At 37.4% G+C, this 17,168-nt stretch overlaps 1 protein-coding gene across 3 annotated transcripts in view; it reads left to right on the top strand.

The window, feature by feature from the left end:
* Positions 1 to 17,168, top strand: part of ADGRL3 (adhesion G protein-coupled receptor L3) — a 492,939-nt gene that overhangs the window by 359,737 nt on the left and 116,034 nt on the right. For 2 of the 3 annotated variants that reach the window (XM_054728769.1, XM_054728767.1), the window contains one exon: positions 2,857 to 2,895. The exons of the other annotated variant lie outside the window; for it this stretch is intronic. In XM_054728769.1, the coding sequence (XP_054584744.1) occupies positions 2,857 to 2,895 (39 nt within the window). The remainder of the gene's footprint in view (positions 1 to 2,856; positions 2,896 to 17,168) is intronic. 3 annotated transcript variants of the gene reach the window in all.

Below are 17,168 nucleotides of genomic sequence, written 5' to 3'. Positions count from 1 at the left end.
ACAATTCAGTTCACTATTTCATTATAATTATGGCCCTGTTTAGCTTTTAACTGCCCCCCCCAGCAAATAAATAACCTCTCCATATAGATTTTGAATTTACAATTCTATTTTTCACAATGTTTACTCTGTGCTGTGTGCTAAACGCAAATCAATAAATGCAATTTATTTTGTTTCTACTTTTTCCTTTCAAATTTTATATTAAAATAATTAACAATAAAACAAATGTCTAATCAATTAGTAGATATTTAGAAAATAGTGATACTGAGAAAGGATGTTAGCAATTCATTACATATATTTTAAAAATAAAAAAATTTAATCAAATTAATATTACATTTCAAAACTCATGGGGCAGATAACTAGGTTTCCACTTTTATTTCCTTTTGATATTTTAATGGTATATAACTACCTTAAAACTTAAAAAGGTTTATTGTATTTCAGCAAATTTAAATTGTGAATAATGAAAAGAATTTATTTTTTAAATTTCAGAAAACCTGTATTTTATATATAAATATATATGTGTACATTGCATACACAGACATTTTATATGTATATTGTATATAACCTATATACGGTATAAGCTAAATACTTTATTTACATAAATATATAAAATCTATTTTACAAATTTTAAGTAATATAACTGATGTAACAAAATATCACAGGGTGAATTAACCTCGTGATAAAAAATAATTAGAATTGCTGCTGTCAAAAGACTTGTGTTCCTGGACAATATTTGTGTAGCATAGAAGATCAGTTACTGAAAATGGATTTTAAAGCCTCGCATATGATAATCTTACTACTTAAAAAGCAAGAATTTGTCACTGACAGGGTCCTTCATGGAAATCACTAAATGAACATTCCCCTTTAGAATGAAAAGCAACTTTCTCAGCATGGTCTTTAAAATAAATAGATTTAGTTCTTCTTCGTGTCTTGTTAAGCTAAGGGTCTCACCCATTAAGATGGAAGAAAATTTTCCAGTAGTGATGGTATGGTATAGGAAAGCCTAAAGACTTTTGTGCAATTTCAGCATCAGAAAACATACTCAGTTGTATCTTCTAGATACAAATTATTATTAGAATTTTTTTTCATGCTGAGCATAAAGGAATTATTTTTGTCACTTAAATCCATGATAAAATCAAACCAAGCCCCTGGTAGAATATGCTCCACAGTTGCCTGTGTAATCTGGGCATGCTGTGATTTTAATGTGTTATTACCCAGGCTGACTGGATACTATTAATGAATATTGCTGCCAGCTATTGTTATCATAATGTACTGCAAGTAGTAGTTTCTATTAATGTTACATATCCATAACATTACTTGTTATAGCGATACTTTGTATCTTTATTTAAAAATGGTGCTGCTGTCTGACAGTATCAGGTAAAGCTGGCAATTAATGTCATTTTCTAACTGGCTACAGCTAATCAGCTTGCCGCCTCTGAATATCAAATAACGACATAATGGGCAAATTTCCATCTGGGAAGCTTTTTAATGCGCTCCTTCCTCCCCCTCCCCCCCATTTGGCTCTTTTCAGTTGTTTATATAATGTGGTCTGTCATATGTTAATTTGCATGGTGGGGTAAGGAGATGGGAGGGCAAAGGTTATTCACATGCTTGCTGTCTTATTTTCATTTCCTATGACTCCCACTGTTCCCTGAGGCAGTTATAACCCATCATATTTGCGAAGCCAACTCCTTACAAATTAATTGTGCTCCACCATTGAAATTCTGGAGGGTTTTAGAGTCCTGCAAAGCCGAGATGCGAGTCAATGACCCAAATGACAGCACTGGCAATTACCTTGCTCGCACTCATTCCTCACTTAATTCTTTAGAGGAGTAACTGCTCTATGCTCATGAAGAATGCATGCATTAAAAAGTTCAGTGTTCGCCACACAAAAGGCATCACAGTAACTGCTTCTTAAAACTGAGTAATTTTCTCCATCAACAATCAAGGCTACGAAAGGGAAAAAAATAGGAAAGAGTAGGAAAACCACAATCTAATTTGTAAAATGTTGGGTCATTTATTGAAACAGGTCAGCCAAGCTTATTAATTATTCTTTTTCTTGGGGGGGGGGGGGCGGGTGTAGGGATGTTTGGGACTGAACATGACTTGCTATTAACCTTTTGGTCAGTAAAACGTCCTTGTATATGAAAATAAGTAAACAAACACAGGCTTCTTCTTATCCCACACACAAGATTCTAAAATCTATAAATTTTTATTTGGTCAAAACTGTCAAAAGAAATTCTTTAGGAAATAAAAGCAGTGATAAATCAGGATATTGTTCATATTCTTTTAACCAGAAGTTACTTACCTCTTGGTATATGTCCCTTAGAATCAAATAGTCATAATTGAATGGGCATTTCTATTTTTCAGGTAAACAGAATCTTTTGTATGTTTGAACACAGAGCTTGTGGTTGCACATTAACCATCTATATAGTCTGTAAACCACAAACAACATCCTATCTTTGAAAAATGGGTTCCAAATTTTTGTCACTTAACTTCATGTCTTTATTTGTGGCCCATGAATTAGTAACTAACCTGATATGAAATTAATCATTCACAATGAATGAAGTATGTTGATTTTTACTAATTTCTACTAAATTTATTCCAAGATTTCTTTCCATCGTTAACAGCTTTACACCATCCAGTTTTCACTTTGGGCTGTTCTGACAGGGTGTTGGCCACTATTTTTCAAGCTATGGCTTACATTTTGCTGCTGCTTAGCTTTCATTCTCTTCTAGAAAGTGGTGCTCAACAAAATAAGGTGTTTTGTGTAGATGTGTTCTTTTATTTTTCTTGTTCCTTCTGTCACTAACTTGTTTTTTCTATTCCGTGTTTAATCTGCTGTCTTATTGGATTCAGCTTCAGAAAAGGGAGCGCTCTTGCAGAGCCTATGTCCAGGTACTTTCTGCGTTTTTATAAATGTGTTAAGTTGTTGAATTGTCTCTGTTGGTGGTAGCATGTGTGGGCATCTGAGAGAAAAAATTATAATAAATACTGTTGCATTAAAGGAATTTCTGGGCGGGCACTAAGGGTGGGAAAGAAAAGTCACATGAAAGGGTGTGTGCTGAAAAGATGTGGCCATTCCAATGCTCCTTCTTACAAGAGACACACAAAGCTGGAGGTGCAACTTGGGTTGTGAGAATGTTGATCATCACTACAAGGTGAGTTGGGTGTAATACAGGACTCTCTAATTTCTTCATAGAGGTGTATATGAAAACACTTCATTAACTGGCCACCTAATATTTGAGTAGCAAGTCATTCAGAGATGACCATCAAGCCCTAGCCGGTTTGGCTCTGTGGATAGAGTGTCGGCCTGCGGACTGAAGGGTCCTGTGTTCGATTCCGGCCAAGGGCACGTGCCCGGGTTGTGGGCTCCATCCACAGTAGGGAGCGTGCAGGAGGCAGCCAATCAATGATTCCCTCTCATTATTGATGTTTCTATCTCTCTCTCCCTCTCCCTTCCTCTCTGAAATCAGTCAATATATATATATATATATATATATATATATATATATTTAAAAAATGACCATCAAAATCATGTAAGGCAATGGATAGTTCAGGATACTTGGAATATCATGCTTGTATAGCAGAATATTCCACATATGCTGCCATTACCTTACTTTCCCATTCATTGTCAATGTTAACCCCAAAGTAAATGTAATTTTTCATTACTTATCATGTTGTAGTTTGTTTTTAAGAAAGGTAAAATCCAATCCATACAGAGCATATTTGTGAGTTCTGTATGAAAAAAAAAAATCCCAGAAACAAGCTTTATAGTTCCTTTTACAAGAAAGGAAAGAAGTCAGGAAGGCAGTGGAGGGGCAGAAAAACATTTCCCTTCTTCCTTTCCAGATTCTTTGGCTGGGCTAATAATTAAATTGACACAAGACAGATTAACAGGAGAAAAAGAATGTTAATTATGAATGCCTGGGAGCCCCATGAAGACATGGGACTCAAAGGCAGCCCTGCAGTTGAGGTTTATATGCCATCCTGGGCTAAGGGAAGAGATGGGCCCTGGGGCTTCTTCCAAAGGGAGGAGTGGAATCTACAGGAGAATAAGGAGCACAGATGTTTGGTAAACAGATGTTTGCCCTGCCATGTAGACAAGTCTTTCAGATTTTAAAAAAAGTTATTTCTGTTAATAGCTCTCTTCCTGGTATAGGCTTCCTATCTAAATTCTTTTAGGTAGTTAAGGGAGAGGTCAAATTTTTCCTGAGTGCTAGGTCTTGATTGCTCTGAGCTCAAAATAATCCACATGCCAATGTGAACAACTTGGGGTGGTGTATTCTGTTCCCCTTCATTAGGAAGGAAGAAAATATATGAAACTATGTGCCTATAAACTTTATGTGTATGTATCAGAATATTTTTATTTTTAATACATTTTTATTGATTTCAGAGAGGAAGGGAGAGAGAGAGAGAGAGAGAGAGAGAGAGAGAGAGAGAGAGAGAGAGAGAGAGAAACATCCATGATGAGACAGAGTCACTGATCAGCTGTCTCCTGCACACCCCTTAGTGGGGATCGAGCCTGAAATCCAGGCATGTGCCCCGACCAGGAATCGAACCATGACCTTCTGACTCATAGATCGATGCTCAACCACTAAGCCATGCCAGCCAGGCTGTATCATAGCATCTTTAGAGGGGAAGGCCAGTTGCATTTATAAAGAGAGATGCCTCAAGGTACAAAGTTGCTGGTTCTTATATTGGCAGTCTAGAAACTAAACCATATCAGTTTATTCACAATGAGGGTGTTTTGTAAGAAAGACATTTAAAAGGAAAAATAATAATAATAATTTGAATATTAAACATATTAGGAAGATAAGCTTTTACTTTATATTTTGTAAAATAGTGAATGTGTATAAGAAACTGCTAAAGGTTTATTTTTCTAAGGTTTGGGGAAAGAAAATTACTTTGGTAGGTTAATACACTGTGTATAAGTGCTATCCTCTTAGTGTGTGTAACAGAGAAATGAAAGTGTTCTTCAACACTGAAAGCTGAAGATCATTTTGAGCAATTTTTGGATTGGTTTTTATTGCAATCTATGCCGTCTCCTCAATGGGACCTTGGAGATAATTAGCCTTTCAGTATTTAAATCTATGAAATGCATGGTCATTCAAACACAAATCTCTGATGGAAAATTAATAGCACAGTTTATTCAGTGGCTGATTTCCTGGGGTTATAATTGACTGGCTATGGGTAAATGTTTCAGCTATTGACTAAACATCTTGATAACACCAAATGCACACAGAATATTGGTGAAGCAGAAATGCTGTGCTCATTAATACATGGCATTACTCCTGTTTGTTTTAATGTAGATCATTATTCTATGAATTATAGAGTGAACAATACTTTATACTTTAGTCTATTTGAATGTTAAAGACTTGGTTATGTACCCTATTGTTTCTATGTTCAGAGCATATCCTGAGCTCTCTATAAAATAGATATGAAATACACCTGAAGCACTTTATGTATTAGATTTAAAAAATATATCATTGTTTAGTCATTGAGATTCTTAAAAATATGACCTTTCCACTTGTACAAATAATACTCTTCTAGGGTTGGTTTTGACCATCTAAATCCATTTGGTTTTCAGTTTTCTAGAGGGTCAGTGTCTATTTTATGCATTAGCTAGATCTGTTATCAGTGGGGAGAGGTCCTCGTCCCCACCGGTTGCTGGTAGGCGTGAGGTTCTTGTGATATCCCAAGAAAAGCAATTTTCTGAAACTTGCATGGGAGGATGAGGTATTGTAGAAAGTTTTACTTCTGTGGAATCAAACCCCTTCGTTTCCACAGACCCATTTCCCTTCATTCCCCCAAGGAAGAGGTGTAGCAGAGCTGGAATCAGAGCCACTGTCCAGAGTTTTCACTCCATGTTGGAGCCCGGCCCAATCCAACATGAGGCTAGCTTACTGGAGCTTGTATTCCCCACTGCAGTCCACCAGTCCATTGCATGGAGGGTCTTCTGGGCCACATCGCTGTGGAGGAAACATGAGGGCAAATGCAAGGAAGCAGGAACAAGAGAGCCCCACAAGCCAAGAGAGTGAATTCCTTTCTTTAGAGGGTTAGATATTCCAAAATGCTTGCTGTCTTGCAGTGGCCCTGCCTACTCCAGCCAATCCATGGTCCCAGGATTGACTGACAGGCAGTTTCCCTGTGTCAGCCTGACTCACTGAGCATGTGCCCATCTTCCGCTTTGTCCACACGCACATGTGCCCGTGTGTACACACCTGGTTTCCTTCCTTCCTAACTTCCTTTCTCCTTACTTTCATTCCTATTTTTCAAAGGAAGATGGCCTATGTGTTCTTTAAAGCTTACAAGTTATTTGAAGCAAGCCCTTCTTTAAATCTCAATTTGGAACTATAATTTGCTCATTTTATTTTTACTGGTTTTATTTGTTTTACCTTAATTAGACACTAGAAATCTTTCTCCTACGTACCAGCAGGGCCAAAACAACCTCTATCTTCAACTGGAAAAATATCACAAACTAGTTAACAACAAAAATATTCAAGACTTAATAGTTGAGCACATGTTCCCAGTAACCTTATCAGTACTGGGAATACAGTGCACATAACACGCGAAACTCCTGCTCTCTTTCCTAGGGTAAAATTCCTAGTGTCAGAATATAAACAATACACTAAGTATAAGAAATACATGGTATATGGCATGATGGTAAATGCTAAGGAGAAAAAACAAAGTGTGGGGATGGGAATTTTTTTCTTCTACCCTTCTAGGTTCTTTGCTGGTCTAATAATCAAGTAAAAAAGATGAGCAGTAGAAAAACAAAAGTTTAATAACATGTATCCGTCCTATATATATGGGAGAACCGAGTAACTCACCAAAATGGCTGAAACTATCACCTTAGATACCATTCTCAACTAAAAGCAATAGGAGAATCAGTCATGGGAGTAACCAAGAAAAGCACAAGGACAAGGTTTCTATGTAGATCTAAGTAATTGTTTTCTTCATTGTGAAGATTTTCTAGAGACTGAGTCATCCTTGTCTTCCTGGTACAGAGAGGGAGACACCTTTACAATAGAGAGTTCCTTTATAAATCTAAATGTCTCTTCTACTCAGTTTTCAGAGCTTCTCCTATGTCTGCTGTTTCTTAAAAATAACAAGCTTAAAATAATTATTATGTTAGAGAAATATATTTTGGAGTGGCAAATTCTTCTCTCCTACAAAAGCAGGAACCACATCACTGAGGTGATGTTTGAGCAAACCTCTAAAGGAGGTGAAGGAGTGAACTATGCGGAGTTTCTGCGGTGGAACTATGCCTGTGGTGTTCCATGAGGCCAGTACAACCAGTGCAGAGTGAAGGAGAAGCGGGTACTGGGGCCTGAATCTCTGGGGTGGCAAGAGCCCAAGTCTGATAGACCATTGCAAGGACTTTGGTTTTTCTTCAGAAAAACATTGTAAACCACTGTAGGTTTCTGACCAGAGGGATGACATGACCTGATAAGTTTAAAAAGTGGAGAGGAGATGATAGCAGGAAAATTAAGGGCTGAAACAGGGTGACCACTTGGAGTAGAATATGAGTGTGGGATGCTGAGATAATTATTCACATTCTACTTTTTTTTTTAAGTGGAACTAACAGGACTTGCTAAGGGATTATATGTGAAGTGTCAGAAAGAGAACTTAAAATGATAGGAAGTGTTTTGCCTGAACAACCTGAAGGATGAAGCACCATTTATTGAGATGGTCTAATTGGTTATCTGTTGGGCAGGGCACAAACATAATTTTATTTGGGGCATGTTAACTTTTGAGATTTCTCTTAGACATGCATGCAATCTAGATGTTAAATATGCAGTTAGATATGCAAGCTTGAAGTTCAGGTGAAATGTCAAGCCTGAAATAATCATACTGTCTCATCTTATGTTGCCTTTACAACCAATGTTCTAGATGAATTCATCAAGGGAGTGAGTGTAGGGAGAGAAGAGGAAAGAATCTAGGATTGAGCCTCAGGACACTGGCACATTAAGAGGTCAGGGAGAAGAGGAGAAACCCAAGAGAGACCCAAGAGCAGCCTTAATGAAGGAGGAGGACCTGGCAGGGTGGCTTCCAGGAGTCTACTCAAGGTCAGGTTCTCAGAGAAGGACATGATGGCAGGTGCTGCTGAATCTGCCCAGAAATGCTGATACAGCTTTTCAAGGTTAGAAATCATGTCAACTGTTGATTAATTTAAAAATTCCAAGGCCTGGATATCTATTATTATATGTACTAGCTAAATATTTTTACCTATGCCTTTCGCTTTTTTTGGTCTTTAATCCAGACTTACTGTGAACCAAAGTTGCTACTTGCACTTTTGACAATGTGCAAATTGAATTATGCTAGTTTTACTCATGTGCCTTTGGTGTATAAGACAAGAAGGATTCTAACCTCCATTTATACTGCTACAAAGAAATTAATGAGTATTTTCGAGTTCCTTGTTTGGTCACTTAATTGGCTGTGTGACAAAGAGCTCCGTGGTGCATGTCAAACAACTTTCGAAGTAGTCTAATGATTTGTGCTTTGCTTGACTTGTGGTACTCTTCTGTGTGGCCTGTCAGGCTGGATGTCCTTGTTAAAGTGGCTAGAATAAATTGGCTAGCAGTGTGCATGCAATGTAGTATATTAACTACAGCAACAGGGAGTGCTTTTAGCAGCTCTTTCAAGAGATTTTAATGTTTGCCCATAAGCATCAAAGCCAACCCAAACTTTCATTTAATATAATTAAAAGGACATCTGAAAGTAGTTTGAATCACAGCAGGTTCTAGAGGTTTGGTAACCCTTTGTTAAAACCATGTGAACTTAATATATTTCACAGCTTGATAAATCTGCACTTGATTTGTGTCAGAAAGAGAGAAAATATAAATCTGCACCCTGCACGTTTCTTCAGCCCTGAACCTACTGCTAAAAGACATTGAGATCAAAGAAAGTGACTTCTGTCTACAAATCCAAAGTAGTTTCCTTTAGATCAAGAAGTTATTCTCTTCTATAAGTTATAGTCATTAAATGCTGTTATCAGGCATTCGTTGACTCAAAAGTCTATAAAACCCTATGTACTGCAAGCAGAGTAAATTACACAGGTATTATTTAAGAGTTCGGACAGGTCAGTTTATAAATGTAATGATTCAGATACTTCCAGAGGACAGTGACATATGTTGGTGATGGAAATCCTGCTCTGACATACAAGGAAAATCATTCTGGGAATCTCTCAAAATTTCCGTAGTTAATGTGTCAGGCCAGGCAGAGATGGCTGCCTTACAAAGTCATATGAGACTGTCTCTTCTGTTTTGCACATTTCCTATAAACAAACAAATCCTGGCTTCTATTTGTATATACATGGTTTTCAAAAGCTTCAGAAAGTAATTTAATGAAGATAAAAAAAAAGCTCTTCTGTTTTCAAATAAAACATTTTCATCTAAAACAAAAGTATTTTCTCACTTCTTTTTACCAGGTGGTATTCTCTTCTCACTTATAAATTCCTGATCAAAGGCTGGATCATTACTTAATTGTAAAATTGTTTATTTAAAATCTATTCAAATAGACCTTACTTTCTGAACATGAGTTTACCTTCAGAAAAGTTTTAAATAAAAGAATATAAATAGATATTATTTCTATGCAAACAAGAGAATATACATCAATTTATTTTGCTATTACTTTAACAGCTTTTTGAGCACATAGCTAACCAGAAGAAAAAAAAAAAGACATTAAAAATAGTATTACAGATTTAAGATCCTGCTTTCTGGAAGTATCATTAACTTTTCTGATAAAGGTCAGAAAAGAAATGGAAATTTTAAGGGGTAATTTGCAGCAAAGTAGTTGCCTGATGGCTTGGAACCCAACAAATGATATTTTAGTACCACTCCCAACAGAGTTATAATTTTGCTATTTTCCCTTATCAAATGTATGAATTTTGTACAGCTGGTAGTAACAAACATAACCGTGGGCACTTGTACAAACCAGGGCTTTATTTTCACACATAAAAAAGAAATTCAGCCCTAGCTGGTTTGGCTCAGTGGATAGAGCATCAGCCTGTAGACTGAAGGGTCCCGGGTTTGATTCCAGTCAAGAGCACATGCCTGGGTTGCGCAGGCTCGGTCCCCAGTGTGGGGCATGCAAGAGGCAGCTAACCAATGATTCTCTCTCATTGTTGATGTTTCTACCTCTTTCTCCCTCTCCCTTCCTCTCTGAAATCAATAAAAATATCCTTTATAATAAAAGGCTAATATGCAAATCAACCAAAAGGTGGAACAACCAACCGGTTGCTATGACGTGCACTGACCACAGGGGGTAGATGCTCAACGCAGGAACGGGCCTAAGCCATCAGTTGGACATCCTTTGAGGGCTCCCGGACTGCGAGAGGGTGCAGGCCAGGCTGAGGGATGCCCCCCCCCCGCCCCGCCCCGACTGAATGAATTTTGTGCACTGGGCCTCTAGTATTAAAAAAAGAAAAAAAAAGAAAATAAATGCAGACATGACAGTTCAGGATTAGCATGAAAACACATTTAAAAAAGTTTCATATGATTTTCTGCTCTATTATGTTTAGCACATGGGCTTCTATCCTCAGTGACAAGATAGCTACTGACATGATAGTTATTTAGGTTCCAATCATCACTTCATGCTAATCTCTGAACAGGAAGAAGGAGAAATACAAGTAACCAAAAGAGGCATCTCTTTTAGAACTTCCCAGAAGTCTTACCCTACTACTTCTGACCATATCCCATGGGCTATCATTCTGTACAGCTAAACCCTTCTTTAATAGGGATAGCTTTGCAGCTGGGCATAGTGTCCTGTGACTTTGTGTGTATGGTAAGAGTTATTGGACAACTAGCATTCTTACATGCAACCAGAAATACTTTTTCCTTATTTAATGATGCAGATAGATATCTTCATCCATGTTTGATGTACTAACATACCATAGATAGATTTATGCCATAGGGTTCCATTTGAACCCTATGTACAGATTAATATGTTGTTTATAATTATTCAGTTAGTTATAGTCTGAGGGCAATCATTTTGTTTAAAGAATTCAACAATATATATTTCAAATAATTCTCAGATAGATTTTTACATGGTTTAAAATCCAGAAAGTAGGGAAACGGCATTACTAACTCTGGGGCATGTCACTGACATTGTGCTGTGTCTGTGTGGCGTTCCCTTGGAGATCCATAGTGCAACTTTACATCGTACCTCTCTCCTGGTCATTCAGCTTCCTCCTTCAAAGCAATCATTATCAGCCTCTTAAATAGCCTACCAGAGAAAACTTTTTAAAATCAATTCCATGTTTTTATAATGTTTCTTTATAAGTTTTCCCATACAATCACAAGGTAGTGTTGTTCTTCTTGCCTAGAAAAAAAAAAAAAAAAACACACACAAAACTTTGGGATTAGGTAGTGGCAAATAAGGTATCATTGTACTACTGAAAAGAACCAACATGTAGAGCTGATCACAAGGTGGACTGTATCATGGCTTATAACAACAAAACATCAGTAGGAAACCCATTGAATAAACTGCTGCACCAAATAATAGAATACTCTTGAGCCACAGGGAGAATGAGGTAGATCTTGTTTTGACCTAGAAAGATGGGTGTGATATATTATGAAGTAAAAACAAACAAGCAAGCAAAAATCAACAGTGAACAGCATAATTATAGTGATGGCATTTGTTTGTGTGAGTGTGTAAACATTTACCAGTCTGGAGGGAATACAACAAAGTGTCGAAGTGATTCTTTTTGGGCGAGGTGGGAGTTGTTCCATAAGTAGACTTTCAGGTTTTAATTTATATACTTCTGTATTTTTTAACTCTTTATAAGCATTTACTGTTTATTTTTATTTTTTTACTAAAGAATATTTTTTGGAACAGTTTTAGATTTACAGAAAAAGTGACTGAGAAGTAGAGAAAATTCTCATATATCCCCCTATACATATAATTCCCTCAATTGTTAATATCTTACATTAGTATTTACATTTATTATAATTCATTGTATTTATTATAATTAATATTATGGTGTGCATTTATTACAATTAATCAATACTGATATTTATTATTAGCTGAAAGTGCATAGTTTAATTCCGATTTCCTTAGTTTTTACCTAAGTCCTTTTTCTGTTTCAGGATCCTACCCAGGATATCACATTACATTCCATGCACACACATATACATACACAATGTTACAATTGTCCTGTCTCCTTAGGCTCCTCTAGGTGTGATAGTTTTTCTAACTTCCCTGCAAGCTTATCCTTTTTAATGTCAGGAAAATACACTTTCCGTTAAAAAAATAATGAACCTCTATACTTTGAGAAGAACATAGGAATGTTCTTTGATTCACTGACATAACTTCATGCACTGTTCAAGGTGCACCAATTCAGGTGAAGACAGAAAGGATTTCTACTCTTGCAGAACTCACATCCTAGTTCAGCAAACCGGAAATAGACAGTAAATCAGTCAAAATAATGAAATAAAATAATGGCAGAAATGAAAATAGAGTCCTGGGAGTTCAAGCAACTAGTTGGTTACTTTAGATTGTGTTTATCGGGGAAGATGTTCCAAGCTGAGTCTGGGCATTACGGGACCAGCCATGTGCCTATCTGCAGAAAAAGCATTCCAGGGTCAGAGGTCACCCAGACCACAGGCGGTCAGCTGAGGAGGAGTGGTTGGAGAGTCCCGAAAATAGAAAGAAAGCCAGTGTCCTGAAGCAATTGGTTGAAGAAGGATACAAGGATAGGAAAACTATGGAAAGGAGTCAAGATTCTGAATGCCATTAAAGAACTTAAACCAGGGAAATGACATATTTTTGCAAGATTATTTTGGTTGCAAGCTTAGTTTTCCTCTGCTATGCATTCTTTACAGCTTCAGCTATCACCTTTATGTAGGTGATGCTCAAAAAACATTAACCCACTGCTTTACACATTTAGAAATTCTTCTGTTAATCCATTCTCTCTACTGCTGAATAATGTTTTAAAAATGCAAATCTGATCATGACGTAACCCCACTCAAAGACTCTCCATTACTCTCTTTTTCCCTTAAGAAAACATTTCCTTTTTTGGACTATAGTGTTTGAGAGTTTGACTCTTTTTTGTTGATTTCCCACACTTTTAACCATTGCCTCCCACATCCTTGGATTCTGTACTCCCAAACCACATAAGTACTGGCAGTTCATGTCTCTCTGACTTTGTGGTCATAATATCTTTTGTTTAAATTACTTCTAGATTTGTTCTCCTTTCTGATCCTTTCATCTCAGTAATTTTGACTTAATCTGCCATCACCCACTTTATATGTCAGTTACCTTAAGGAAGCACTATTTGTCCCAGTTAGTCTGGATAAATGCCCTCTTCTGTGAATTTACAACACCCTCAGTTTTCCTCTTATTATAGCAATTGTCAAACTTTTAATATCTCTTCATTTTCCTATGTCTCAGCTCCTTGGGAAGGAACAGTGCTACTTTTATTTCTCTATCCTCAAGACCTTTTAAATTGTACTTAGCAAGACAAAGTGACTTCTAAATATTTACCATTTACCAGGCTTGCATTCTCATTGCCTACTGGTATGTCCAATGCAGTAGAAATCCTCAAAACACGTCTACACTCGCTATTGCCAATCCCTCTCCCATTTTCCCTTAAATTCACCTCATCAGTATTTTGCCCCCACCACTTTACTGCAACTGCAGTTGTTGAGGTCATTAATGACATCATGCTGCTGAACTCAGGAGTCAGTTGTCAATCCATTTTATTGACCCGTCAGAAGCATCTGACCGTTGTTTACCCCCTCTTCCTTGATACAACTCATTCTCTTGATTTTCCTTCTATTTTGTTGTTTTTTTCCAGCCTCCTCTGCTGGTTCCTTCTCTTCTCCCAAACCCTTAAGCTTGGTGTGCCCTCTAGCTCAATAGTTAACCCTCTTGTTTTCTCCTTGTGCAGTCACTCCCTTGGTGATCTCACTGGTTTAACAACCACCTGTTTGCCTGTGACCCACACATTTTATCTCTAGAACAGACCACTCTCCTGAACTCCTAAATTAATTTTCAAGCTAACTTCCTAACATCTTTATTGTCTAATAGGCACCCCAAGTATTCCATGGCCATAACTGAATTTCTAATCTCCACCCGCAAAGTAGTTTCACATGCAGCCTGCACCTACTCAGTTAATGTGGCTCATTCCCACCCTAGTTTATTTTTGTTTGATCCAAAGGTGGCCTCCTTTGCATTTAGAGCATGCAAAGCATGTGCTCACTTGGCAACTTTCATTCAATTGTTCAATCTGCTTGGAATATCTGCTCCACATATCTGCATGGCTAACTTCCTCAACAACTTTGTGTTTTCTGAATTGTTGTCTTTTCATTGAGGCCTACCTACTTGGATTATCTTACATGAAACCATGGGCCACCTTCTCCCCAACCCCTGACTCTAGATCTCTCTATCATGCCTTCTTAAATTTTATTTTACATGGTACTTAGCTTTTATCTGTCATCTCTCTATCATCTCTTTATCTATCTATCTATCTATCTATCTATCTATCTATCTACTATCTATCTATCTTTCTATCTATCATCTATCTATCTATCATATATCTATCATCTATTATCTATCTATTTATCATCTAGCTAGCTATCATCTATCTATTTTTTAATTTCCTTGCCAGAAAGTTCAGTTTTAGGATTTATTTTTCTCAGCTTTGTTCAAATTATATCCCAAGTGTTTAAAACAATGTTGGTACATATTAAATGCTAAAAAAAAACATGCACAAAAAATGTATTCAATGAAAAAAATGTCCTACTTCAAAGTAAAGATGTATAACACTGAAATGATTATCCTTCAAAAGCAGATTTTCTGTGGTTTTTCTCTTTATTTTACAATCATTCTACCAATTACCCAGAAAGAAATCTGGTGTTATTATTATTTAAAGAAGAATGGCCTTTGGGATGCTTTTATGTTTGAGTTCATTTGGAAACTGATGGAAGCCCTTTTCCTGTGACTTCTGTAATACTAAGCTGTTGTTCTAGCTACTTTTTCTTCATCTCAGGTGTCAACTGTTCTTTCTGCATTTTCTCTCCTATTGTTAACATTTCTGGGCCATCAATTCTTCTCCCTGTACTCAGTTTATCTGGAAAATGTCAGACATATCAATGGCTTTAATAAGCTTATGTAAATTTATGATGCCTAAATCTCAATGTCAGATATTTGAGTAACCTGAAGGCAGAAGGTGTTAAGAACATTACCCCAAAATATGCTACATTGGCACATTGATTATTTTGAGATGAAGTCCATTGAGAAACAGTAGATATTCGCCTTCTTTCTGTCTAAAAGCAGATCATAAAATTTCCCATGTACCAGAAAGAGAACATTCTTATCACCAGAGACAGGCAGTCAATGCCAAAATGGATCTTTGAAAACAAACATACTAAAATAACTCTTATCTTCCATTTGATTCCCCTATGTATTTTCTAGTCACTTTCCCACAATTTACTGCTGCTAGAAGCTTAAACCTTTTTTATTTATCTTGCCACTTCACAAATTTGTCATTCTTTGTTTTAAAAAGTATATAAGCTCTCAGTCCAAACTGATTCTTCAGGTCTTCATTTTTTCCTATGAAGGTTCCTGTGTGTACATAAAAATATTAAATAAAATGTTTGTGCTTTTCTTCTTTTAATGTATCATATGTCAGCTTAATTCTTAGACCCAATCACAGAACATAACAAGGAAGAGGCTTTCCTCTTCGACAAGGCTTCTCTAGACCTTTGTAATTGGCAAGCTTCAAGTCCTTTGCATTCAAAATAGGCACTCTGAATTCATCATGTTCAGCACATGCACTGAACTGTCTTCCCCCACATGCACTTATACTGTCTACCTTTCAATGAATGGAAATTTGTGCTCCTCTTCCTTTATTCTCATTTTAAGTGTCACCTTATTGCCTATTTCCAAATTTTGTGCACCGTACTTTTTTATTGCTGTCTGCAACTGACTTTAATTAATCAACAAATCATTTTAAATATCTTTGGAATATCAAATTTCTCCATCCGCAGAGCCAGAATGCATGAGTTTGAACCCTGGCTCTGCCTTATGTTAGCTAATTACCCTTTAGCAAATTACTTCTCTGAGTCTCAATTTTCTCACTGCAAGATGAGGATAATAATCATATCTACCTCACTGGGTTATTGTCAAAATTAAAGCAATTGATGCATAGAAAACATTCAGATGAGAGTCTGGAACACACTCAATAAATATTAGCTATTATAACATATCACTTCCCTACTTTTAATTTTTCAGTGACTTGTTACCTTTAAGAAGAATTGCAAGTGTCTTACTTAACATGGCTTGAAAGCCTCTTTGACAATTAGCTTTCACTCACTAATCTAGCCATTGAACCCTTTGCACGCTTGGCTCTTCCATAAGGAATTATTTTCAGTTTCTCTGAGGGGCCTATTGTCTCTCACTGCTATACCTATAAGCACATGATCTGCACCTTGCTTGTCTACTTAATGTGGATTTTAAAGTTGGAATTATACTTCATGAGCCTTTCCAATACAGAGCTTGAACCCTGTGTTTCCACTATTATAATGCCTGTCATGCTGTATCTTAATTATTTGTGTAATTGTCTGGCCTCTCTATATTGTTATAATTTTGAGGGAGAATGAATGTATCTGTCTATCTTTCAGCATTCCAATTGAAAACACTTTGTTAATATTTGTTGAATGAATGTTGAGTTAGCAAGAGTTTTAAATCAAGTTTATAGCGCCATTTAATTCCTGTAACACAATATAGATTTACTAGGGGCCCAGTGCATGAATTCGTGCACCTTAAAAGGAACTGTGGGCTGCGAGGCTGCGGTGTGCACAGGGGCAGGTCTTGGCCCATCCTCGGCACCCCCGCCCAGCCCCTCCCACTACAGCCCTGGTCCCCTGTCTGCTGGCAGCCCCGCTCCTGCTGTTGCTGCTCCTACGTGCTGACGGCGCCAGCCCCTGCTCACACCCACTGACAGTGCAGAGCGAATGGGGCCAGTGCCAGCAACGGGTGCAAGCAGGGCCGGTGCCATCAGCAGGTGCGAGTGGTGGCGGCTGCTGCCCCAATTGCCCCTCAAGAGCAGAGGGAGGTGGAGAAGCCCTCAGGGGCGATCGGGGCTGGCAGCCACTGCTCACACTCGCTGATGGTGCTGAGTGATCGGGACCGGCTCTGGGCGCCAGCAGCAGGTGCGAGCAATG

This window comes from Eptesicus fuscus, chromosome 2 (genome assembly GCF_027574615.1).
Source record: "Eptesicus fuscus isolate TK198812 chromosome 2, DD_ASM_mEF_20220401, whole genome shotgun sequence".
Classification (NCBI taxonomy): domain Eukaryota; kingdom Metazoa; phylum Chordata; class Mammalia; order Chiroptera; family Vespertilionidae; genus Eptesicus; species Eptesicus fuscus.
Note: the sequence above shows the minus strand (reverse complement) of the source record. Positions and strands in the feature narration are given on the sequence as shown.